Source organism: Scatophagus argus, chromosome 7 (genome assembly GCF_020382885.2).
Source record: "Scatophagus argus isolate fScaArg1 chromosome 7, fScaArg1.pri, whole genome shotgun sequence".
NCBI lineage: Eukaryota > Metazoa > Chordata > Actinopteri > Scatophagidae > Scatophagus > Scatophagus argus.
In genome coordinates this window covers 16,834,620-16,859,282 of record NC_058499.1, presented here as the reverse complement: position 1 = coordinate 16,859,282, position 24,663 = coordinate 16,834,620, and the positions used below count along the sequence as shown (strand labels likewise).

General features: G+C 42.7%; 1 protein-coding gene across 4 annotated transcripts in view; it reads right to left on the bottom strand.

Annotated features, from left to right (window-relative positions):
• brsk2a (BR serine/threonine kinase 2a) overlaps window positions 1–24,663 on the bottom strand; it is a 152,038-nt gene that overhangs the window by 54,669 nt on the left and 72,706 nt on the right. For all 4 annotated transcript variants that reach the window (XM_046393489.1, XM_046393488.1, XM_046393490.1 and 1 more), the window contains one exon: window positions 8,528–8,622. In XM_046393489.1, coding sequence (XP_046249445.1) covers window positions 8,528–8,622 — 95 coding nt within the window. The remainder of the gene's footprint in view (window positions 1–8,527; window positions 8,623–24,663) is intronic.

Here is a 24,663-nt window from a genome sequence, read left to right as displayed (position 1 = left end):
ATCTGAGTGTCTTACTGAATAAGAAATATGAAAAAGTTTAAAACTGATAACTGACAACTAAATGTGATGTGAATTGTGACAAACACAAAGTGCAGTTCTGTCACAAGTTTAATTATATGTAGAAAACACTAAACCAGTGAACATTTATTTGATTGATCAAAATAGAAGAAAGGTGACCTTGCTGCAAAATACTGGCAAACTAATGTGAAGTATAACACTAATGCTGGTTTTAGTATACACAAAGTTGACGAAGGAAAATTATTTAGTGCAATAATCCAGGTGGACAGTAGTGATTAGCTACAGTGATTCACTTTCTCACTAATTACCTCCACATATGAATACATGGCCCAGTCACTGACACATGAGCCTGGTCAATAGTTCACTGGGAAGAGGAGTCGATACTGGACAGACACAACAGGTCAGTATGAAAGACTGGTCAACTGAAGCAACCCAAATTAGCTTGCAACTCTGTAAATAAGTTCAAAATAGTTCTAAGAATGTAATCAGGAAGTTCTGCACTTGTTAATTAGCTCTTACACTTAGTGTGAGTAACACGCAAAAGACACTTTTGTGCTCTCGTGGCATTGTGTATGAATAATTACTTACCATAAGAATGAATGTACTTAAATGCATGTGTTTGTGTTTGGTATTTACAGTGTGTGTGTGTGTGTGTGTGCGTGCGTGTGTGTGTGTGTGTGTGTGTGAGGGGGAGGGACTGAGCGAGACAAGGACAGAAAGAGAGAGCGCGATCTTGAGAGTGTGTTAGCATTCACTTATCATTAGCATTAGCAAACAATCCCCACAGGGATCATGTAGATGAAGGAGCTGATGAAGTTAAAAGTGTCTTGTTTTAGATGTTCAACACACTGACTGCAAAAGCCCAAACATACATCTGGATCTGTCCCAAACTTATTAACACAGCCGAGCCTGAGCCAACTTCCCTGTTTATTTGCAGATTCTAAAAGTGGTAAATTTATGCCAGTTTCAACAACTAATGTAGCTTGTGCATAGTGTTCAAGTCTTGTCGGAAGCTAGTTAAAAGCATAATAAAAAGATAAAGCACTGTGCTCCATACAGAAGGGTTAGATGGATGTGACACTAGTGCCATGAAGCACAGTAAAGCATATACTGTATGGAAGTTTATTTGTCACAAGCAGAATATAAATAGTTGTAGTTACCCTACTATAACTAGTATAATGAAACTAACTGTAACTTCTGTAATCTGTAAATTCCAGTTTACACTGGACAGGACACAAAGTTAATAAATGACAGATGTAATAGGGTATCATGATCAAGTGTGTGATTGGCTCATAAGCCTTAAATGCCTTCAGTTTGGGACTGGTCACAATTTCTGTGGACACACATTCTGCACATGTGTAAGTGGACAAATAGGCAGCATTGTAGGCAGTGCTCTTTGTGACATGTTTGTCCACATGCTGTGATTCACCCCCCAACCCTGCATGTCTGATGTGAGACTATTACAAACCAGATCCTGGAGCGAGGGGACAGACAGAACCTTGAGGGGAGTTGTGGCCGTGTGTGTGTGTGTGTGTGTGTTGCCTCTGAGCAGCTAGACAATGGTCATGGAGTTGTCATTCACAGTGTCGCTTACGGAACGTGTGACTTGCACACAGAGCTGCATGCACCCACTCCATACTCTATGTATATGTAGTGGCAGTTCAAATGATGCCGTGGCCAATAGACATATCGCAGCAAGATGACAGTTGTCACAATATGTGACATGTTTTATTGTCCTTCAATTCTAGTACTGCAAAGCTCTGTGTGTCCCCTGACACACACACACACACACATATACACACACACTTACCAAGACTGACTCAATTCTACAAGGTTATATAAACAAATCATTTTTCCAAAGCTACTTTGTATGCATTTGCGCATTTAGCAGTGTTTATCTGGCAGTGCTGTATACAAGTGCTCTAATAAAATCGCTCACATACAGAAAACATGTTGGGATGGAGGGCACTGGAAGTTTGTGTCTTTAAACAGTCAACAGAGACAAATTTGGAGGTAATTTTTCCCCCCTCTCAAGGGGACATGATGGACTTATTTAATAATCAGTCTCCACTCAAACAAGACAGGGAAAAAAAGATGATGATCACAATACCCAATGGCTGAGGAGAAACAGGCACTTCAGTGGGTCTGCAGGTAATATAAAGACAGAAGAATTCCCAGTGCAAAGAAAGAAATAAACAAAGGCATAAAAAAGAAAACTAAACTTTGAAGAGGAACGTTGCTGATCTCCCCATGAAAGCATCGCTCCACTTAAGGTTAGAAGAATTGGATAAAATGTGCCCTTCATTCACAAAGGAAAGGCAAATAAAAAAAAAAAGAAAGAAACACCAAAGCAACAACAAATAAAAAAGCAAACAAAGCCTTCTCATCTATCTGACAACACAGCGGCTTGTGCCTTTTGAAGAGGAGAAACAAATGCCATCAGTTTAGACGTCTGTCTGTCTCCTGTCGAGCTCAATGGGGATCCCGCTACATCTTGTGTTCTGCCATCCTCCATTTCATTATGTCATCTGCACTCCATCTCTGTTTTATCTTGATAAGACATATGAGAGGTAAAATCAGTCAAAGAACACCGCGTGTGTTTGATGAGCTTTGTCACTACAGTGAGCAGCAGCACTAACGGCTGTACACGTCTCTGCAGGATGTGTTAGATCTCAGACTACCGGGCAGAACTGTGTAAAACTCAGTGTTTGGTGTCTTCAGTCAATGGTATTCAGCATGAAACGTAATGTGACCCAGGCTGGGTTGACTGCTGACATTTCTTCACAATCCCAAAACAACACATAAAATCTATTCCCTATTTCCTCTTTCAACAGAACTTCATTTGACACTCAATAAAAACTGGGGAAAAAAGTGGACATACATTGATTTGGGAGTGGTGATTGGAAACCAAATTAGGATGCAGAATGCTGAGTGACCTTCATATTGACTGATAACAGACAAAGGGCTTTGTAAGGACTCACAGGTTCACTGAAATCCATACTATTATTTAAGTTCTTCCAGAAAGCTATGAGGGAAGAAGGAACAGAAGGGAAAAACTATAAGACCACAGGAAGAATGACAGGTTGGTCAATGCTGTATGACAAAAGAAACAAGTGGAAATCAACTAAATGGACTTTCTTGTGCTTTTGTTCTGTAATGTTGCTACATTACATACATTCAAAAAGTCTACTATTTTTGACTGAACCTAAGCGAAAGGAACGCAGATTCCTTTTTTTTTTTTTAATGCAAACATACATCAACAAGCAGAAATAAGCAAAAGAAGCATCCAGTGTAGAGCAGAGAAAAGTCTTTCTGTGTAGTCAGCCCTCTAAGATCAAACTCTGTGCTAAGCACTGGCTTCTGGCTCAGCACTACAAAATGCTGATGGATCAACGTGCAGGAGCACAGCATATGAAACCCATTTATTTCAAGGGGTGCTTGCATTGTCCCTGCAGCAGCACAGACACAAAGACACACACCAACACATATAGACACACAACACAGCACACAACATAAAGAAGTACGAGTTAGAGGAATTTCTATATCCAAACCCACTCGCGGCACAACAGAGATGGGAGAGAATGGCCAATCTATAATCATTAGGAGGGAAGAGTCGAGATGGCGGAGAAAGAAAGCTACGCTGCTGTCAGTGAGGTGTCGGAATAACAAGATTAGACCTCGTGTGATTCATCTGTGGCTGTGGCATCCTGCTCCACACCCGCCCACCACAATCTCTGTTGGATGGTGTAGTCAACCTCTATTTCTCGATTTTCTGTGCTCCTTCATTACGAAATTGTTATTTTAGTTGCTCTGCATATAAAACTTGAAAACTGACTGTGTCACATAGTCATTCCGATTTTGTTAATTAATGAGAAAAAGTTTTGATTTTTGTCCTTATATTGCAGGCCATCTTAGGTAAAGCTGTCTGCCCCGGCTGTGGGTTGATCTTGCCTCTTACATGTGGTGTCCTAGCATAGCGCTTCAATTATTTGCTTCAGGGGGCAATTAAACTGCATGCTTCTCCATCTCCAAACTCTCCTTTTCCCTTGCACACATTCATTTCTCATCCGAAATGTTATGGCTGAAATCAAGGACAGAGTCAGCAAAGCACAAGTAAGCCCCACACCCCACCCCACCAAAAACAGCAAAGCTATGTAGAGATATCTAATTCACAAGACATCTCTCCAAAGTGTTCTAACTTCATGTTCACCCTCTTTTTAAACCCTCCCCACATGCACACTCTTCCCTCCCCTCATATCTCCCTTCATCCCATGCTTCATTCCTCCTCTCCCTCTCTCCCTTTCTCTCTCTCTCTCTGGGCTTGGGGACAGCAGAGTGACTTTGAAGTAGTGCTGCTTCAGGAGGAGAGAGAGTCACACTGGCTAATTAGCTGTCCTTATCCCAACAGCAGCAGCAGCAGCAGCCACCAGCTCACTGGCTCAGAGGAAGAAACAGAGCCGGCATCAACACCAACTGCTGCACGCTTAAGATACCCTTCACCCTCCGCTAGTTGTTAGTGCTAGGGGCTAGCAACAATTTAAGTTGCCCCAAGACTAAACTGTGGATTAGAAAAGTTGCTCCACTCAGCATAATGATAGGTAATATGGTGTGAAATATTGTACAGTAAATCTCCTGCCCTGAGGGAAAGCTTGTCAGACCATAGTTCCCTCCAGTGGTAAAATAATCACCATGACCATCAGTCTGCAATAACACTTGTGGTTTTCCAACGCAACTAAAATCACACAAGTGCAGGCGAAAGATAAAATCCTGTGAACAATTCAGGAGATGAATGAACACTGAAAACGGTGCAACAAAGGTGAGTCACATTAGGCCGCGTTAAAATTAGTAATACATGTTGAGCAACTTTATTAGTGGGACTGAATGTCTGACCTCTTCAGACTGATGAAGCAGTTTGTCAATTAAAAAATGACAGTCTCAGTTCTATTTAACTGAAGCAAAAGATCTTGTGTGGCTTCGTTTTGCTCCTTGTGTTAACGTTTAGAAATCTGTCTTCTTTCTTAAGAAACATTTTGATATTTCTGGAAGTGAAATACAGAGAAAAAAGATTATTTTGGTTTACCAAAATGTCGTTATGGTATTGGTAGTAGTGTTTACATTTGTAAATTATACACAGCTCTGCTTAGCTCTCTAAGGATTTTGAAATTTCTCTGGCTTGTTAACTAACGTTTTTTCCCAGAAATCTCATGGTACCAGCAATTACAGTCACATTAGTCTGTGAATTTGGACTGGATTTTTGCATTCAATTTTCAAAAGAATGCAAGTAGCAGTTGCATCTTACTTAAGATGAGTTGTTCTATGGCTCACCCTGCACGTTGACCATTTTTTGGCAGAAGTGTGCAAAAGACATTTTTTCTTACTCATCATCTCACTTTTCTTTATGATCAAATGCATGGCTAAACCACATGTGTGAATGTCACATTAACAGCTCAAGAGCAAAACACACCCACTCCTGACAGGAAATACGAGTCGAGTAGAGACGCGGCGCACCTACGGAGGTGTGTGTGTGTTATCTCGTCTCAGTAGGGCTTCTCACAGCATGTCTATCTCTCTCCTGAGCCTTGCTCTCTTTTGCCCCCCCCCCCCTCCCTTTCTCTTCCTCGACCCCACAGCCCCACAGTACAGAGGCATGGCAGCGAGACAGAGAGAGTGAGAGTTTCAGAAATGTTAACTACTCCCTTGAGATACACACATTCACACATACAGTGTTGTATTGGATTTCCACACTACGTTCTGTTTGGCCTCAGTGCCAATGACTGCTGACATACTGTCATATGTTCACATGCCGTGTATTCTCTTTCTGTCCGTTTCTCTCTCATCATGTGAATCATGACAGGCCGCCACTTCTCACTCATGGAGACTCTTATTACTATTCAACTAACTCCATTGTTAGGTTTCTTGCTCAGAAGTGAATAAAAAAAAAACTGGGCTGCACTTGCTCTTTGAAGTAGTCAAGGCTCATTCCCTGGTAACAAACTGACAAAAGATTCATAGACGAATTCATTATCCAAGACAATTCAATGTCTTTCTGGTCCGTAGTGTCATAGCCTGTGGGGCTGTGGACTAAAGAGTTCAATATTAGTTATACAAAGTTCAACACACAGTGAGCAGAGGAAAGACCTCTCTGCAAGACAATTAATTCAACCCGTCATCTCATCTCTCCAGACCCCTGACTCCCAAGGCCAGTCAGGGGAAGGACAGATGTAGAGGGATGATGTGCATCACAGATGAACGTGTGTGTGTGTATGTGTGTGCGTATGACACGTCTATACGCATGCATATATGTCTGATGTCAGTGACGCTGCACACATACATATACACACATACACACACACACTCCCCTGTCCAGTAGAGTCAGATTCTCTCCTAATGGCACCATGGGGACCCAAGACATTAGCATATTAAAAGGTGACATTTCACAGTGTGAGCCTTGCAGGGGAGTGCAGCCCGATCACTCTGACAGTCTGACAGCTGCACAGGAAGGCCAAAGAACAGACACATCAGAAAGTGGAGTGCAATACAATAGGAATATGAGGAAGTTACTGAATCGGAGTCAGAAAACACCTGTCCAGTCACAGCAGGAACCCAAGAATGGGAGAGTAGGTTTGTAATCGGAGATCAGTGCTATGCCCTATGTGGTCTAACGGGTGCAGTGCACTGGCACAGAGGCTTTGAACTAGAGGGTAGCAAACCAATCAGCACACACACTGTGCAAACATATGCAAATGGCACAAGAACAATACTGGATGTTTACTGTATATATGGATTCCCAAAACCTGTGAAATACTGATTTTATCAGTGTAACAGGGGAATGACAACAGCACAAACACACATACATGACCTCACACATATCATATAGGTGAAATAAACACACACACTCCAAAATTGAAAGCACCTGACTGACAAGAAAAGGAACCAAACTGGTACATTCAGTTTGAAAGTGACTGACAATGACTTCCAAAGTTACAAGACCCCACTGGCACATACATGAACACACACCTGCTGGCACACACACAAACACACACACACAGGGGCCAGCAGTTGAGAAAAGTGTGACAATAGCTGAGTTCAGTAATTGGCTCTGAACTGCAGCTTCAGCAAAAAGGTGGTCCTGTCGGAAAGCTGTCAGTGTCTGGCATCTGTTACTATCATTTTCCTCTGCAGGACAGCCCAGCGTGAAACACCTGGGTTAGGACATTATCCTGCTACCTTCCCCTCCGCTGTCACTCGTTACAATGGTTTCAGCAAGTACCTCTGCTACAACCAATAATACTTTTGTCAGTGCTGCAGCAACAGATATGACCCGTCTTTCCCTCATGAAAATACGAGACCGTAAGTTGAGCAGAATAAAAGATAGAAAGAGGGTGACTTCCAGACAGCAATGAGTGAGGAAAAGTCTGGGAGACACTGACACAGCAAGATGCTGATTAATACGGACTGTTTATCAAACAGCAATAACTGAGCACAGAGAGCATTTCATCTAAAGTCTAATGATGCTACTGCAGACGTGATCCAAAAGAGGGATTTTTCCATTTGCAGTTAATGAACACTGCAAACGCTGCAACAAAGGTGCACCCGCCCCCCCACCCCCCGTTTTCTGCTTTCCAGCTCGTAAGCAAACAATTACAGTAGGCACTACTCTCTGCATGTGTCCTGTGAAAGACAATTTTCAGGTTGGAGTGTCTTGTGGTCCTCTATCTTCCTGCTCTCTTTGGTCTCCTTATAACTATTCCATCAACACAAGGGACACTTTTGCAGCATGCAGATTTTGAGCAGACGATGAATAGATCTGCCCAGTAGGAGCCTTGCTACGAAGCAAGAAAAAAAAATCCTTCGAGAAGAGGCTGTGTGAGTAATTAAAAATAGGAGCATTTCAGCCAGAAGGTTTTGAAGCATTTTGGACTGACAGTATAGTAATTAGAGTTGCAGAAACCTGCTTTATTTTTGTGTTGTCCCAAGGTTCGTTGGAGGATTTGACTCCTGGCAAGGGAGGCAAACAGCTGACTCCTTCAGCTCAGCGTTTGAAAAAGATGAAAATCAGCAGCTTCAAAGATCCACTGTCACAAACTCAGCCAGTCATCCCAGTCTTCATGAGGCTCATAATAACATAAATCACTCATATTCAAGCATTTCTGCAAGATCAGCCACTGATTTATACAGAAATTTAAAAATCCACTCAGGCACTCCACTCATACTTTGGATTTTTGAAATTCTGGCTGCTAGTCAGCCCAGATGTTAAGGGTAACAGAGGTGGCTCTTTCAGGGACAGTTTCAGTGATGATGATGATGATGTTCATTGTTGAAAACTAGATGACTAACAAACTTTCTCATATATCAGGGAAATTTCTCCAGTTTCCACCAATTCTCTTCTTCATATGCGTAAAGAGTAAAAGTAAAAAAATAAAGATATTAAATAGTTAGCATTGTGAAAACTTACTTTAACAACCTAAACTGTAAATCTGAAAGCCATCGAAAGGAGCTGTAAATTTACCTTCATTAGTACTGACTCACTGAGCTTCTCACGGTTGACAATCTTTATGGCGACTTTCTGGCAGGTTACACAGTGGACTCCAAGCTTGACCAACCCTGCAAAAACAAAAACAAGGAAAACACTTCTTAGACGTCTGCAGTTAGGATTAATATCAAGATGATGAGACACCAAGACAGCAACTGATGCATATTTCTAGTAAGCACATTATGTGTCATATTAAAGTTATGAGTGAGGAAAGTTATGTTTTGTTATGACTAATGTGCACTGACTAAACTGATGTAAAATGGCTGACCTCATGTACAGAACGCTGAAAATGACTTCTGAGATGTAGACAGCTCCTTAAATAAACTGCCCTCTGGGGTTTATTTGAGTCTTAAAGGCAGTAAGTGAGTGGGCCATTTGTGTTATTGATCCCGATAATGTACTAAACCGCTGTAATGCAGTCATGTTGAGTTAGCTCAAACAGACAATAAAAGGTATCAGTGACAAACATTACAGGCATTACAAAGCCAAAGGTCAGCTGGTGAAATGATAAAAATGAAACTCCAACACTGTTGGACATTTCAACAACCCAGGAGACAACAACACAAACTTGGGGACGCATGGGGAGAGATTTGAGAGAGTGATACGCTATGCCAGTTAGTTCTCCTGGGTTTCCCATACAAACCCTCTGCATTAGTGTTGAAATCAAAACCCACATATTATAAATCCTCTGATTCGCTACAGAACCACAAAAGCATCTCCCCTGCTTTGCCACAGTAAATATCCCCAGGTATCCTTAGTTAAATGATCAGCAACAAACAATGCAGAAAACAACCAGGGATACGCCGATCAGTGTACAGCTACAGTGGAACAAAGTGGTGTGTTTGTGCGTTTTTCATGCAGCAGAGCCATGGCGAACACCACTAATGCATGTTCTGCCAGGGACCACAGATCTGCACGCACATTAGAAAGATGTTTGCCACAGATAGATTACTTGAAACAAATGTGCAAACAAACAAACACAAACAAACGTGGGCTCTCTGTTACTGATCTCCCCAATGGCCCCATGGTGTTGCAGGGATTTGGAGATGACAGAAGATGATTTTTAACTTTGTGAACCACTACATTTGAGCTCTCTAATCGGCTGGCGCACAGAATTTATGGAAACATCGACGTGGAATAATGTGAAGGCTTTGATTTCTTGCCACTCTCATGCTGGCAGAGACGAAGACAGTTGAAAAAAAATGGTGTTACAATGTGCCTAAGATAGAAATGGTGCAGTTAGCATAAGAACAACGTCAATGGAAACAAGAAATGGCTGTCATCAAACTGGCTGGCTGACATGAACCAGACTTCTGGCTTGCATTTCCATTGTCTCTCACACAGTCTGGATTTCTATATAGGCCAGCAGAAGAGTAGAGTCAACGGGGTTTGAGGAGGTGATGAAACTTAAGAATGCAGTAACAAGTTTTCTGACACCAAAGAAAGTCAAGGAGGCAAGAGAGAGATGGAGGGGAAGCAGCAGTAGGAGATACAGGACAAAGAGATAAAAAGTAAACAGAAAAAACACACGAAAGTTGTAGGGAATACAGTGAAAAAGATCAAGAATAGCATATTATTCAAATGACAGGCCACAGATAATTAAGCAATAATGGAGAGAAATGTGGGGGAGTGAGGCTCTGGCTTGGGAACTGAGGGGCCGCGGGGGCCGAAAGTGGAGACACATCGAGGAGAGGAGGCGTATGAGAGAAAGAAAGAAAAAGAGAGAATGATGGAGAGCAAGACAGAAAGAACTAGGAAGGAAGCAAATGCTAAAAAGAGGAAGATAAAAGACGAAAAAAAGATGTAGAAAGAGAATGAGGCAGTTTAACAGGAGGGGGAATGACAGACAAACCCATTAGCCCTGTGATGGTAATCATATGTTAATGGCTGCTATACAGAAGCTCATAAGTCATGATAAACACATTAAAGAGAAAATATCTGCCTGCAAACAAGTGGAAAGTTAACCGGATTATTTGCCTCACCATCCATCTTCCTTCAATGCCTGTGTTTTCATGAGCAGAGGGTGCATTAGTGAGAGGCAAATGTGCAGACACTGGGAAGACGGCACATTATGATTTTTACAACTACTTTCTGTATGGAATGAAATGAACTCTTAAAAGCAACTTCAGTACATAATGCAAAGTGACATAAGGCATAAACCTATTTTATACAACATATATACAAAATTGTGACTCAAGCCCAAATAAAATACCAAAAAAAACAAATGGTCATGACATAACACATTAAATTTATAACAATAAATCACAAACTGCCAGCAACAGATAAAAGTGCCCCCCTGGCCCACATTAATGTGTATTTGTCTCCATTTATTTTTCCACAAACTATCACCATTTTGAGGTCGTGTTTAGTCATAGGTGGCAAATGTTTCCACGAGATGCAGCAGATTAGGACTCCACCTGAGGAATACTGGGCCAGAGGAATGATGATGACCTCATACATCAAGCTTTTATATAATCTGACCCATCAAATATACTCATGTACTCACAGGTTCTGGTAAGACCTGTCCTGCTCTGCCTCTAATTGGTTGCCTTCATTAGTTGCACTGCTTGGGTCTAGGCACAAGAGTGCAAACTACCAAGAGAATGAAATAACTTCCTAGGCTGTTGCAGCATTTTAGGCATGGGCTTGGCAGTGTGGACAGGCTGGGTGACTACAGGGCAGGTGGCCCCTCCACACACACCGAGCTTGGAAAAATGACTCAGTCAAGAATAATGTTATTTGGTTTCGGCATGAGGGATAGTGGAGAGAAGCAGCAGGTGGCTGGGCAGCAGGGACTGCCAACAGGTTGGTCAGTTCACTGGGGAAACTATACGACTCAGAATCCACTGCATCAGCACTCCAGCTGCTCTGCTGTTCTTCCAAATTAATGTTTCCCATTACTCAGCACTCTGATAAAGAGTATTGCTAAATTCATCGAGGTGACATCTAAACTAGGCTTAAGAATTGGGGTAAGTCAATCCGAGGTAGAGCAGGGTGAGCCAAAGTCAATAGGTTTCATCCTCTGTGGGCCATGAATGTTCGTAGAAAATTTTTTGGCAATCCATCCAGTAGCTGTTATTTCAGTCTGGGCCAAATGTTTAATTTTATATGACAATCAGACATAGAGATATATTCCTACTAACAAAACCTCAAACAAGCTAGAGCCAGCCATCACATGTGGGCGTTGTGTGCATTCACACAGTAGCAAATACAGTGTGCCAACACACAGTACTTTTTACCGAACAACCCAGAATAGAGAAAAATAATAAATAAAAGAAATCAGACTATGAATAAATAAAATAAAAAAATCTGTGGGTTTTTTGGCTTTTGGCTCAGCTCAACAAAATAGGATTTTGCTTGAAGTACAGGACTGTAGATACAGAGACATGTGCAGTTGGGATTCTGAATGTACAGCTGCAGCCCCCCCTCCCCCTGAAAAAAAAAAGAAACAAACAAACTCAAGACTCAGTGTGCACAGCGTCTTCACAGAGGCATGTTTCAGCCTAACCACCACCACAGAACATTTATCATTTTTAAGCTGCCAATAAACATGTTTATGGTTTATGCGGTACTTCTCAGTGATTCCTCCCTGCTAATGTCCAACCCCAACATCCTCTTCAGATACCAGATTCTCTGACATTAACTTCACTGTGACTTATCGCAGGTATGTTATAATATCTAATTAACTTCTGTCTCTCCACGATCCAAAACAAACTCTTCTTCCCCCTTCTCTCTAATGTCCTGTAATGTCCTGTACTCCTCCACATTTATTATGTGTCTGACAATATCCCAGAGGAAACTCTCTTAGCTTTGGGTGAACACTCTGAGCTGAACCTAGCAAGGCGGAAGGGGAGGGGTGTTCAGGAGATACACTGGAAGATACTGGGGTTTCGTCTGGATCCGGCTGGGCTGAACAAGTAGGCTGTCTTTGAACAAAGCCTCAAAAGTAATGCCTTGACTCCGAGCACAAAGGATCAGGGCTTCATGCAGAGAATAGAGAGAAGATTACCGCTACAGTTGCCTACGTCTGTGCATGATTGAGTGTCTGAGTACACGCATTACATTTCATTTTAATTTGATCTCTTGTGATAGCATTCAGTTGTTACTCAAAAAAAAGTCGATGGAAACAACTATTTCAAATGTGTGTTTGCAGACATCCATGCAAGTGTATACCTATGTGTACAGCTGCTATCTTTGTAAGTGTAAAGCTGGTGTGTAGGACTGTTTGTTTTCTCTCTCCGGGGACAAGGGCTGTGCTGTGATTAAGTGTCACATACTGTATATGTAATTTATTAACTGGACCAGGGATACAAGCAGACTGTGACTGGTATTGTCACACACTGTAGACTTACTTTTCATTAACACACGTGGACAAAAGCAGGCTGTTCAACTGACCTGACTTTGCAGCGCCGTTGAATCAGTAAACGCATTGATCTCTGCTCTCCTTCGCCCTCCTACCAAATCAATAGCATCAAAAGCTCTCGCCTTCACAACAATGTCAGAATAATGACACCAGCCAGGGACTTATGGGCTGGAGAGGCCACTATCGGCTGACCCCAGGCCTCCATCCCAGCTCTCAACTCTTTCCTTTCTATGCTGTTCTGTGATTAATGATCTAATGTGGGAGGACCGCTGGAGGAAGACTCAGAATGAGAACTTTGGTCCACGGCTCAGTGAGCATCAGAGCTCAGCAGCATTTTGATTCACTGTGCTGAAAGCTGCCGCATTGCTCCGAAGTCATGGTTTCAATCATTTCCCTGCTGGCTTTGAAAAATCAAGGGCGAATAATAAAGTTTTTGAATAAAGAGCTGAGCTTGATTGCACCCTCAAAGCCGGCCATTTAGGACAAGCAGGCTGGAGAAATAGAGGGTCAGAAATAAAGAGTCAATGTAAGAAAAAGAAGGAAGAAAGAAACAAAGGATGAAAGTAGAAAAGAAAACGACACTGGCAACAACTGCTGTTTGATAAAAACAGTTAATTAACAACAATGTCTGCAAAGTTGTGAAAATAGTTTTCATCCTGTGTTCCCCAGCCCTGTGCCAGCACTAATGTGGTAATGAGCTTTTTGTGTCACTTCATTGTCTCCTCATAAGTGGTTGCACCTCATGATACCAAAGCTAAACTTGCTGACATATGACATCTCTAACGGATTTCAGGTCATATTAATAATTAAGGGAAGTATTTGAACTCTCTGAACAAAGAAACTTTCTGCACAAGATTTAAAGATTTAAAAGAATTTCTCCCTTGGGATTACAAGAACATTTTCAAGCAACCTGACGATGGTGTGTAAAAGTTAAAGCCACACTATCCTCACCTTACATGTAAATAGAATATGCCATCAGGATGAAAAAGGGTATCAAGAACCCTTTGGGATACCAAAAGATTTTGTAGCAGGGCAGTTTATCAGAATAAGCTTTAGTAGACTATAAAGTGAGAGCTGTGTCTAGCACTTTAATTAAATCCTTTGACTTGTTACAGGAGTGCCCAGTGGGCCCTCGTTGGCATGTTTATGTTTGCCTTCCCTTAAAGCTGTTTGGCCTAGCAGAGCAGCCAAGAAATCCCAACTCCCACTGAGAAAAACCATGTCTCCCTCTGTGTTAACTTGTGAGAGCTCTTCCACTTCCAGCCTCCAAAGCACGCCAATCAGTGGTCGATTTGTCATTGCTCAATGCTAGAACATCCAGGGAGGAGCAGGTAGGAGAGGGGAAGAACCCTGACTGTGAGTCTGATTTTCCCCGCCATCGATCTGAGACACAGAGAGGGAATGGAGGCAAGCCGGTGAGAGGGGACAGGAACATGCTGGTTGAGCCTAGGAGAAGATCTTTATGATCTCCGCCTACTAACCACACACACACACACACACACACACACACACACACACACACACACACACTGTATTTTCAGCTGTATCTTCCTCACAGCACTGGTGTTCATGCAGTTAAAGATCATTACTGGATAGCTTAATTTCCATCTGGAAGCAAGTGGGGAGAGAGGGATGAAACAGAGATGTTTCTACTTGCGCACCTCTCTCACTTTCAAACTTGATCTTTCAGAAGCCCTAAGCCAATGCCGGCAGATGGTAGTAGCTTATGCTGGCTTAGCTTTCTCTCCCTCAGGCACTGGCTCTGAGAAGCTCGTTGCCCTTAGGCACAGATCTGTGAGCTGCTTCCCACTTCTGCTCTCTAACCCTGAATGCTGTACGTGGGGGCTACAGTCCTGCACTGGGATCAGTGTTTAAAAGGAAACACAATATGTTACTCAGGCTTATTCAGGCTATATGGAAAGCCCCTGCAGCAGGGCGTGGGAATTCCCTCCAACCAGGGCAAAGGGCAGGAGTCGAAGACCTATCAGCAACTACCACGGCTTTGTGTGCTGTCGAATACATAAGCACACTCATCAGTTTTGTTGTATATATGAACTTTCTGTAATGCCAAACATATATGGGGGTGATGACTGGAACATAAATTTCCTTGCAGCTAGATGGCATATTCTTAATGGTTTTGACAAAGTGCCAAACACAAATAGCTGTTATGACAAATTAATGCTGTCATATAGTATGTGTGCAATTATAGAAGAAAAATGTAGTGTCCCTACAAGAAAATTTCTACTTTCTGACAACTATTTCCATGTGGCCATCACACAATATACTGGACGTTGGTTTATTGATTCTGTTTGGCCTGACCACATCACTGTAGAACATGCACACTGAATCAGTATTTATATGCAGCACAAAATCTCAGCTCTTGTCAACTATTTCACTCTTTCCAATCATTTTCTGCTTTCTCTCCTTTGTGTTTTGTTATCCAGCTACCCCATGTACTGTGTTTTCCTCTTGTTTCTCAGTTTCTGCACTCAATCTTTCTCTACCCATCAGTGTTTTCTGACTCATTTACCTCATATTCTCTCTATTCATCCTCTCGTCTATGCAGAAGGAGAGAAAGAGAGGCAATACACCAGCAGAAAGCTGTTGAGTCACCCTGGGTAGGAGGGAGACGGCGTGTCGAAGATCAAACCACGCTCACTCTCTACTCAATGAATGCACTCTGTCTCTTCTACCACTTCTTTCCTCCCTCTTCATTCACTAAATATCTGTATTGCCTCCATTCCTCCAACTCTTCTTTTGCTCTTTTTGCATTTTTAGTCAGCCGTGACGTTAGTCTACCCAGCCTGAATTCCCCTGCAACCCTCTAAACCCTTCCAGCCAAAGCAACAGCAACAACATCAGTAACAACAGAGGCCCAGACCAACAGAACAGCTTCAAAAGCAGGAAGAGCAGTTTAGCCCTGGAGTGCTGAAGCGGGGAGGGAGGCACACTGACGCATGCATACAGAAAGCTGTTTATTTGGCCTGTGTCAAAGAAGGCATTTGCTCAACAGCTCCCTTATAAGATAAGTCCCAACAAAAAGCAGGGATCTCTTGGTAATACAATCATAATGGTGATCGACTGAAACAGAAATTAAAGTTATTTCTCCTTTCAGTGGCATCCCGGAAAAGGAAAGGATTAGGTGCCTTGCTCAGTATCCTAACGATGATTGTGTTAAGTGATGCGTGGTGCACTCCACTATTATTTCAGATTAATAATACAGATTTACAGCATTAGCTCTGGTTGAGATATAATCAATTTCTACTCATTGGAAAGCGCAATCTTTGCATGAAAACTATTTACTTACAGCAGTACAGACAAATGACCTGGTACACGGGTCTTAGCAGGCATAAAGAGTCGGGTGGCCAACTTCTTTCGACCATCTTTGCACACCTGGGCACATATTTGATAATATACTGCATGACATTACTGCAGTATTCTTCACAGCAGCCAGTATCTGCTCCCTGCGTGTGCTTCATGTGTGTACATACCGTGTTTCTGTGTGCATGTTTGTTTTTGGCTGTTTGGGTTAAAGTGAGAAGAGGTGAGAAGCCAATTCCATACACATGACTACATTTACATAATATAGCGCCAGCAAACACAAACAGAGTCAAATGTGGTGTAAGGCGATAAAGTTCTGGGTGTCTCCATTTTTCCACTTTGTGAAACAAGAATGAGAACGATGGAGAGCATTGCCCATAGGCAGCAACTACTGAGCGATCCACTGAGTCCTCTAACAAGCTCTGTGATTGGCAGATCTTACAGGATCCCCACCTCTTTCAGCATCAGGCTCAGCGGTATGTAAATGTATGCACGAATACGTCTTCGGAAACTCATCACCTGCACAGTGGAAGACACAAACTTGACACACTCTTTTCTGCCAGTAAGGCAAACAACTCTCATTGCCAGAGGTAACTAAAGCATTCCACAGCAGAAAATAGCTCTGAAAGCTCACACGGTTGTGTGTTTGACCTTGCAAAAAGTTAATAATGTTGCCAATGTCTTGCTGGAAACATATGGCAGATATATCGAATATTCTCATGTTTGGCAGCCATTTAATTGAAAGACAGAATTCTGTTGCTGCAGATTTTGTGGATTAAACATGCAAATAAAAGTCAAAGGATAACTTTTTTTGGGCAGAGATTTCGTCTCTTGTGAGGACACTGTCTCCCCATTAAGATGATCAGAGGCAGTGATATCTCTTCTCTTCTGAATCTCTCTGCCGAGCTGTCGCTGCAGATTCAAAATATTCCACTCTAAATTCTGGTCTGATGTGACTGGAGTTCAGGCCACAGAGCCGAGCGAGAGTGACACTGTCAGAGGAATGTTCTGCCCGAATCCCAAACGAGGACATCAGAGCAAACGTGAACGAAGACACGGCGGGCAGAGATGGATAGAACAAATTTAAAAAAGAAAGTTGTGACAATGAGAGATGGAAGAAATACTGGTATGGATAGGTAAATAGGAGATGCTGGGAGAGACACAGTCAAAACACAGAGAGAAAGTGGGGCCTGGGAGGGCGGGGCATGGAGACTCAGATCTATTTTTAATGCCTCTGACTGGGGATCAGCAAAAGGAATGTATAATTACAGCTTCATGAATAATGCAAGCAGGCTTCTTTTAATTAGCCACACCAGGCCCAATGCAGCAACCGCAGCAGACGGGACAAACACGTGCATGTGCACATGTACACACAACCCACACACGTACACACACTCATCTATAGTATATACATACAGGTAGGATGTCCACAGAAAATGATGTTACCTGCCTGCATATGTGAGTCACTGTTGAAACATATGTGCATGCACGCTAAACATGTACTTGCACACTCCTCCAGGGAAACGGGAGTCAAATAAAGAGGTGAAATGATGAGCTAAGGATTGGTGCCTTGGTGATGACTCTCTGATAGGCTTCACAGTGAGAGGAGCCCCTAGACACCACTCAAAGAGCTGCACACTGTCTGCCTGTCATTTGTTAGATAACCCCCAATATAACAGTATGAATTATTAAACATCTGACTGGATAATATTACAAAACCTCGCCTCGCTCTAACCATAGAAAGCCATGCTGGCAGCGGCAGTGCACTCTTGCTGTATTTTTCACACACATGCAAGCACGCCAACGGGAACAAGCACAAACAACACGCAATTTCTGGCATACGAGTCATGCAAAGAGGCCTTGTGTGTGGGCTAAATAACAGAGGGAGGGAGGAAATCTGACGGTAAGACTCTAAGAAGCAATTAATCAAACCTTCCTCATTTACAATTCAGCCTGAGTTATTTCATTAATTAACAATGTTTGTGTTGTCTATGGAACATCTTCATTATCAAACAGATCAAGCAGGAACAGTCTTTAACAAGAGGAGTTCTCATCAACCTGTCTTAATAACTATTCTTCCAAATGGAGATTGAAATGGATGGTCAAAGCCCAGCCAGGAAAAACTCAACTAAACTCTCTCAACACATCAAGAGAAGGCAGGAAGTTGGATCCAAGTTGGAATGGCACATCAAGACGCCAGCAGGATGTTATTTGGTTGTTATCTGGCAACTCGACTTCTCCCATCTTCAGAGCCTTAATTTGTAAGCTAATTTGTGGCTGGCAAAGACAGGCTTGAGTATGGGAGAGGATATTGGATGTAATTCGATGTCTCACTCCATCTTCGTTTGTTGATTGGAGTTTAATTGGCAATGAGGGTGCTGCGTTCCCACTTTGGGGCAGGCAGGGGAGATGACAGCTTGTGCACATGGACTGAAAATGAGTTCTCCCTATGATGTTTTAGCAGGGAGAGCAAGAAGCACTCGCTCAGAGGCACAAACTTCACACAGCTGAAGGAAAACATATCAAACAAAAATGGAAAAAAGGCAAACTGAGGCATCCTTCTTTTTTTCTGACTTCAGTAAAAAATAAGACCTTCACCTAGAATTGGCTTTATACAACTTTTTGACATTCAGACCAATCATAAACAGTAAAAAAAAATAGAGAAAATAACAGGAGGAAGGATCGTCCAAGGTAAGAACAAACCCCACTATTATGGTCAATATACACAAGGTTGTTCCTATATGAACTGTGTGCAGATGTGTGTGTGTGTGTTCCAGGTAGGAGGCCACCTCCCAGTGTGTGTCATTTGGCTTTCCCTCCTGGCTCTTCTTCCTCCTTCCTATGTCTTTGTACATCCTTTTATTCTCTACTAGCACAGAACAAACACAGCACAGGAGAAAGGTCAAAGTGTCAGACTTTCACCGGTTAGAGTATCGTTCAATCAGAAACGCCTCAAAGAAAAAATGAAAACAAGATGTGTGCATTTGTTTTTGTTTGTGTGCGAGAGAGAGAAAAGCCTTTCAGTACAGCATAGATATTCACCCTCCCTTGTTACTGTAACTATTCACGCAGACTGAAGCCTTACACCACATGCAAACAGTATGACACAGGCAGCTTCTGCCCAGCTTTGACTGTAACTGTCAAGGGCTGGGTGATGAAAACTGCCACCTGTGCCATGACTTAAGTTATTGGACAAATTCAGTCCTAGATTTTTACACTTTACAATTAACTGAAAGCATTTTCATTTCTTTAGTATTTTAGAGGTTGAGAACCTGTTGCACACCTGACCAGTAGATCAGATCCGTAGATCTGGGGACAATGGAACCATTTTAACATTTTTAACATTTGAGAATGAGAATACACTTCTCTGACTGAGGTCTGATGGAGGAAACTTGTGGTACCAAATCACTGTGCCATCATGCTAGGAGTAAAACTAATAAACATTTATTTTTGCTCATTTTCACAGACACTACCAGTATACGATTGAGATGAGTAAACATGACTCATGTGATCTGGAATGCTTAATAACACACATAATACACACACTCATTTGCAAATCATCTTAACATTATCTCAACCATCTTTTTCTAGATACAGCCTTGTCATACTTTTATATTTTCATGGTGGGAAAAAGTGTAGATTGCAGTACTTGATATTTTAACTACATTTCCATTATCTTCTATTGCTTCTTGCAGTCAAGCACATGTTGACTATAACTCCAGCTGGATCCGCTCACTATATGCTTCCACTAGCAAACTGTGCTTGTTTACAGCATAACAAGCTAATATACTGAGCCAGTGGGACATGCTGGTGGGAGGGGCTGCAGAAGGAGGCGGGATGTAGGCGCAGGAAGACTTGTGTAGCAGAACGGTACACATGCCAAGGTGAGGGAGGTGTCCTGGCGGTGTGAGGCATTGGTAATAACCCCGGCAGCCATTGGCGGAGCTGTTGACATCTCTCTTGAGAAGAAGGATAATTTGAGCAACTCTTCTGGCTAAATCAATGCGTCAGCCACAGCTAGCTCATTACCCAAGCCACCGCTGCATCTCAATGAGGCAACATGGGAATTTCTATTAGCCACTCCGATCTCTCCCAGTCTTTCTCTCCCTCTTCCTTTCCCTCCTTAAGCTTGAGTCCCTCTATCATTTTACTTTGTTCCCTATTCCCTCTCCTCACTCAATCAGTCATTCTTCCTTCCGTCAGTATCCCCTTATTTTTGTTGTTGCTTGATTCGTCTCTCTGTTTTCTGAAACCCCCAACCCCCATTTCTCCCTGGGGACATAAAGAGGGATGGCTGTGCTGTTGCATCATGCCTTCCTACCATAACAACAGCAGTTTGTGTGTGTGTGTGTGTGTGTGTGTGTGTGTGCGCGCGGGTATGTAAGCGATGATCTGTAAGAAAATATCCAACTCCAAAAGACACAAGACAAAGGAGAAAATGTTTCTAAGACACAGAAATCTGGCCACTTACCCGTCTGAACACTCTTCAGCTTGTCTGTAATCATCAATAATTTTGTGTGTTTATGTGTGTGTGTGTGTGTGTGTGTGTGTGTGTGTGTGTGTGTGTGTGTGTGCATTCAGGCGCATGTGTGCTCCAGTGAGAAACATCCCACTGCTGAATGAAAATGAAAGCAGTTCTGGAGAAAAGCCAATGCCCAGATTGCCTGCTTTCTCAGAGACGGGACTCACGTCACAGGGCTTGGAACATTGCCTTGTTCCTTGTACAAAAAGTGCAGATGCACACAAAATGGACACACACGCAGAAGAAAGTACACAAAGTAGAACACCAAGGGCACTAAGAGTCTATTTCACCTGGCTTTTTTACTGAACAAAGACTGATCCGAAACCAAACCAAAAGAAAACTCTGCCTGACTGGTAAAAAGCAAAATGAGGTAAAATGAGAAAAAAAAGAGGAAGGGGAGACTGGAAAGCATGCTGACCAAAGAAAGATCAGCAAAATGTAACAATTTATTAGGGGAGTAAATTGAAAAAAGAAAGGGAAAGCGGGACAAAGGAAAGAGAGAGAGAGAGAGAGAGAGACATCAGAGTGCCAGGTCTACATACTACAGCACCGGGGAAACAGAGAGAGCAGAGAGACATCTGTTCAACACGACTTCAGGGGGCTTTTACTCTGATGTCAGCCTGTCACCACATACAGGACCGCAGGAGGAGATACATGCTGAGAGCCTGAGTGTACACACACACACACACACACGCACACACACACACCCTATAGCAGAGACTGTCTCTCTGCCTACCCTTCTCTCCAACTCACTCTCCTCCTGTGAAAATCCACAACTAAAACCCACCTTTACAAAGAGGCAAATAAGGCTCACCTCATTCTCTCAGCATCTCGCTCGATCTCTACAAGTTTTTCAAATGTGTCTGGAACAATAAGCTTGTCTAAACGCTTTATGCTACATGTATTTTATTCCTTAACACACTTAACAAAACTATTCATCCGTTTCAGAGAGATACTTTCCATAAAGTTTTGCATTGATTACCCAGAGAAGAAGAGTGCTGAAACTGTCAGACGCATCAACAGAAAAAAATAATCAGCAACATGTTTGAAAACTGACTGATTGTTTCTGTCATTCATGAAGTAAAGGTGCTAAACAATTGCTGGCTCCAAGTTCAAACGTGAGAATATTTTATCTTTCTCTTTTTAATGGCTCTATAAACAGAATATCTCTGAGTTTTGTACTGTTGTTCAGCCAAGCAAATAATTTGAAGACATCATCTTTTCTGACACTTAACAAACTAAACTAAACTAAAGCCAGGCTTAATCCAGCAGCTACACATGAGTGCAGGTAGGATTTCAGTGTATACAGACATTACACATAGGCTGATATCATATAAACCACATGATATTAAATCATTAATGCATTAAATGCATTAATGCTGATATCACTTTGTCATTGAAGAAACATCTAGAGAGGACAGCCCCTCCAAACAAAATAATAAAAAAGCTTTTTGTTGAAAAATAGCAAACAATCAATAAACTCGTTATTGTCTTCATTAGTTGCTTGGCGTTTCCAAAATGTCAGTGGCCATTACGTGACACCTGACTGCGGCCCTCAGCTGATTTCAGCAGCAGTGAACTTTTAAAGACCTCTGGTGTTGTCTTGTTCACCTCGAAGGCTATCAGCGGAGAAAATACTGCAGTCATTAAAATGATAATGATACAGTCAGAGCGGCTGACGACATATTGATCAGCCACAGCACCTACCCCATCAGTCGCACACACACAGCCATCTGATGAGGAAGACCGTGTGTGTGTGTGTGTTTGTGTGTACTGTCAATAATACAAGAGCTATTTACAGCTGGACAAAAGGATGCAAGCATCGCTCAAACAACCTCAGCTCAGTCAGTTTGCACCACTGAGTGATCAGATCACACACATACAGACAGTATCAGAAACATTAGTCATGTCTGCAGTCTGACAGTGGCTTTTATATATCATGGTGTGCTCATGAAGCTGTCACAGGAGCCTTGCAGACATGGGAGGTACCCCTCACTTGCTTATTACATGCTGTACATCACTGGACTGGCGTGTGTTTCTGGCATAACGACTAGGAATGAGTCTGTCACAATGGCATGATGCATGTTGCACTTCGCTGATGGATGTATGTAAGGTGGTTTGGACACGTTACATCACTTGACAATCAAAGACAGGAACATGGAATTGACCAGAAGACCTCTCAAAAAAACCTTTCACTTCATCAGCTTTCAGCCGGTGATGCAAACAACTCAAATACAAGTAAACCAATTTCTGCATTCCTATGGTCGTCCTTCACAGGCCAATCTCATTTTGAAGAGATGCACTCGCCATGCATGTCTGAACAGTAACTGCCAATCAAGATGTCAGGAGGGCTGATGGACAATCCTCTCAGCCACTGATGACAGATGGAGAGGTGTGAGAGGGGCGGGTCGGGTTCATGTCAAGGGCTCTGCAAGCAAGCGGTTGCTATGGCGTTGCTATGGAGACAAGGCAGAGGGAGAGGTAGTTTATGATGGACGCTGATGGGTGGTCCACACCAGAGGTTAAAGTAACATGTGTGTGTGTGCGCGCACACTTAAGCGTGCTCTCTGTAGTTTGCATATATGCAAAGATGACACATCCTCCATGTGTGAGTCAGAGCTTAACATTCAACCACTGTATGCATTGTTCAGGTCAAACACACACACAAACACACACACACACACAGGATCCACTCTTCCACTCTGCCCAGAGCTGATGACGCAAATAGCCTTATAACTCTGGCTTGGTGCAGCACTCAAGTGCAGATAGGGAGGGACAGGAAGAAAAGAGGGATGAAGAACAGAGAGAGAGAGAGAGAGAGAGAATGAGGAAGAGGGTGGGGATTACAGTATGAGGAGTTGTAGGTGCATCTTTAAGTAGAATGTAAACTCTCCAACAAGAATATACATACACACATGGTGGCCTGGGGCCATCAGAGAAAGTGAGATGAGTGAGATTAGGTTAGTAAAAGTGACTCTAATTTGCATGAGATAGCTCCCCTTGAGTGCGAGAGACAGAAAGAGTAAAAATGAGAGAGAGAAGGAAAAGCAGTGGAGGACAGCAGGAATAAGTGTGCGGAGGAGAGGCCATAGGTACCACTACCAGCTCCAGCCTATTGGGGGCTCCCTTTCACCTGCACTTTTGCCTCAATTCCCCATCCTCCCTCTATTTTCTCTCCTTCGTTTCCATTCACACTCTCCTCCTGACTCTCATTTCTCTGCCAGTGGGCTCCTTTGCATTGTAACTTTGTTTGTATTTGACGCCTTTCAACTCCTCTCTCTCTTTGTGATTCTGTTTTTCTCTGTGGCCTTCTTTCCTATTGCTTTCAATCTCACCCCCATTCTGTCTTTCTTTCTTTATGATGGTCTTTTTTTTTTCTTGCAGTCACTGCAGTCCTGTCCAGGCACTGTGATTTTACTGCAGAGACGTACAGAAGAGAGAGGAACAGCCAACAAAACAAGACAGTCAGAGAGAAAAGGGATAAGAAACTAGAGATGTGGAAATAAGCACAGAGAGAATGTGTGTGATTAAAAAAAGAGAGGGGCTCTTGCTGGATGTGAAAGATAAACAATGTGCTGGAAAACAATAAACATGGGCATGAAACGCACAACATATACGTGCTTCATAAACCAACTGATTCGTAAAGTCACAGGGATGCTGACACTGAGGGGAACACCACACTATTGTTGCTAGGAGAGGAGCGAGGTGGGAAGAGGGGAAGACAGGGAGAAGGGGAGGATGAGGTTCAAGAGAAGGGGCGGGTGAAAAGAAGGGTTGATGGAGAGACAGTTGGACAGAGAGAAGAAAGGGAGACGGAGGTGAGGAGGAATGTGGTGCAGGGATGGTGCTCCTGCCGATTAGAGGACAGCGGCATAGTGGAAACGCCACCACCTCCCCCCTCTCCTG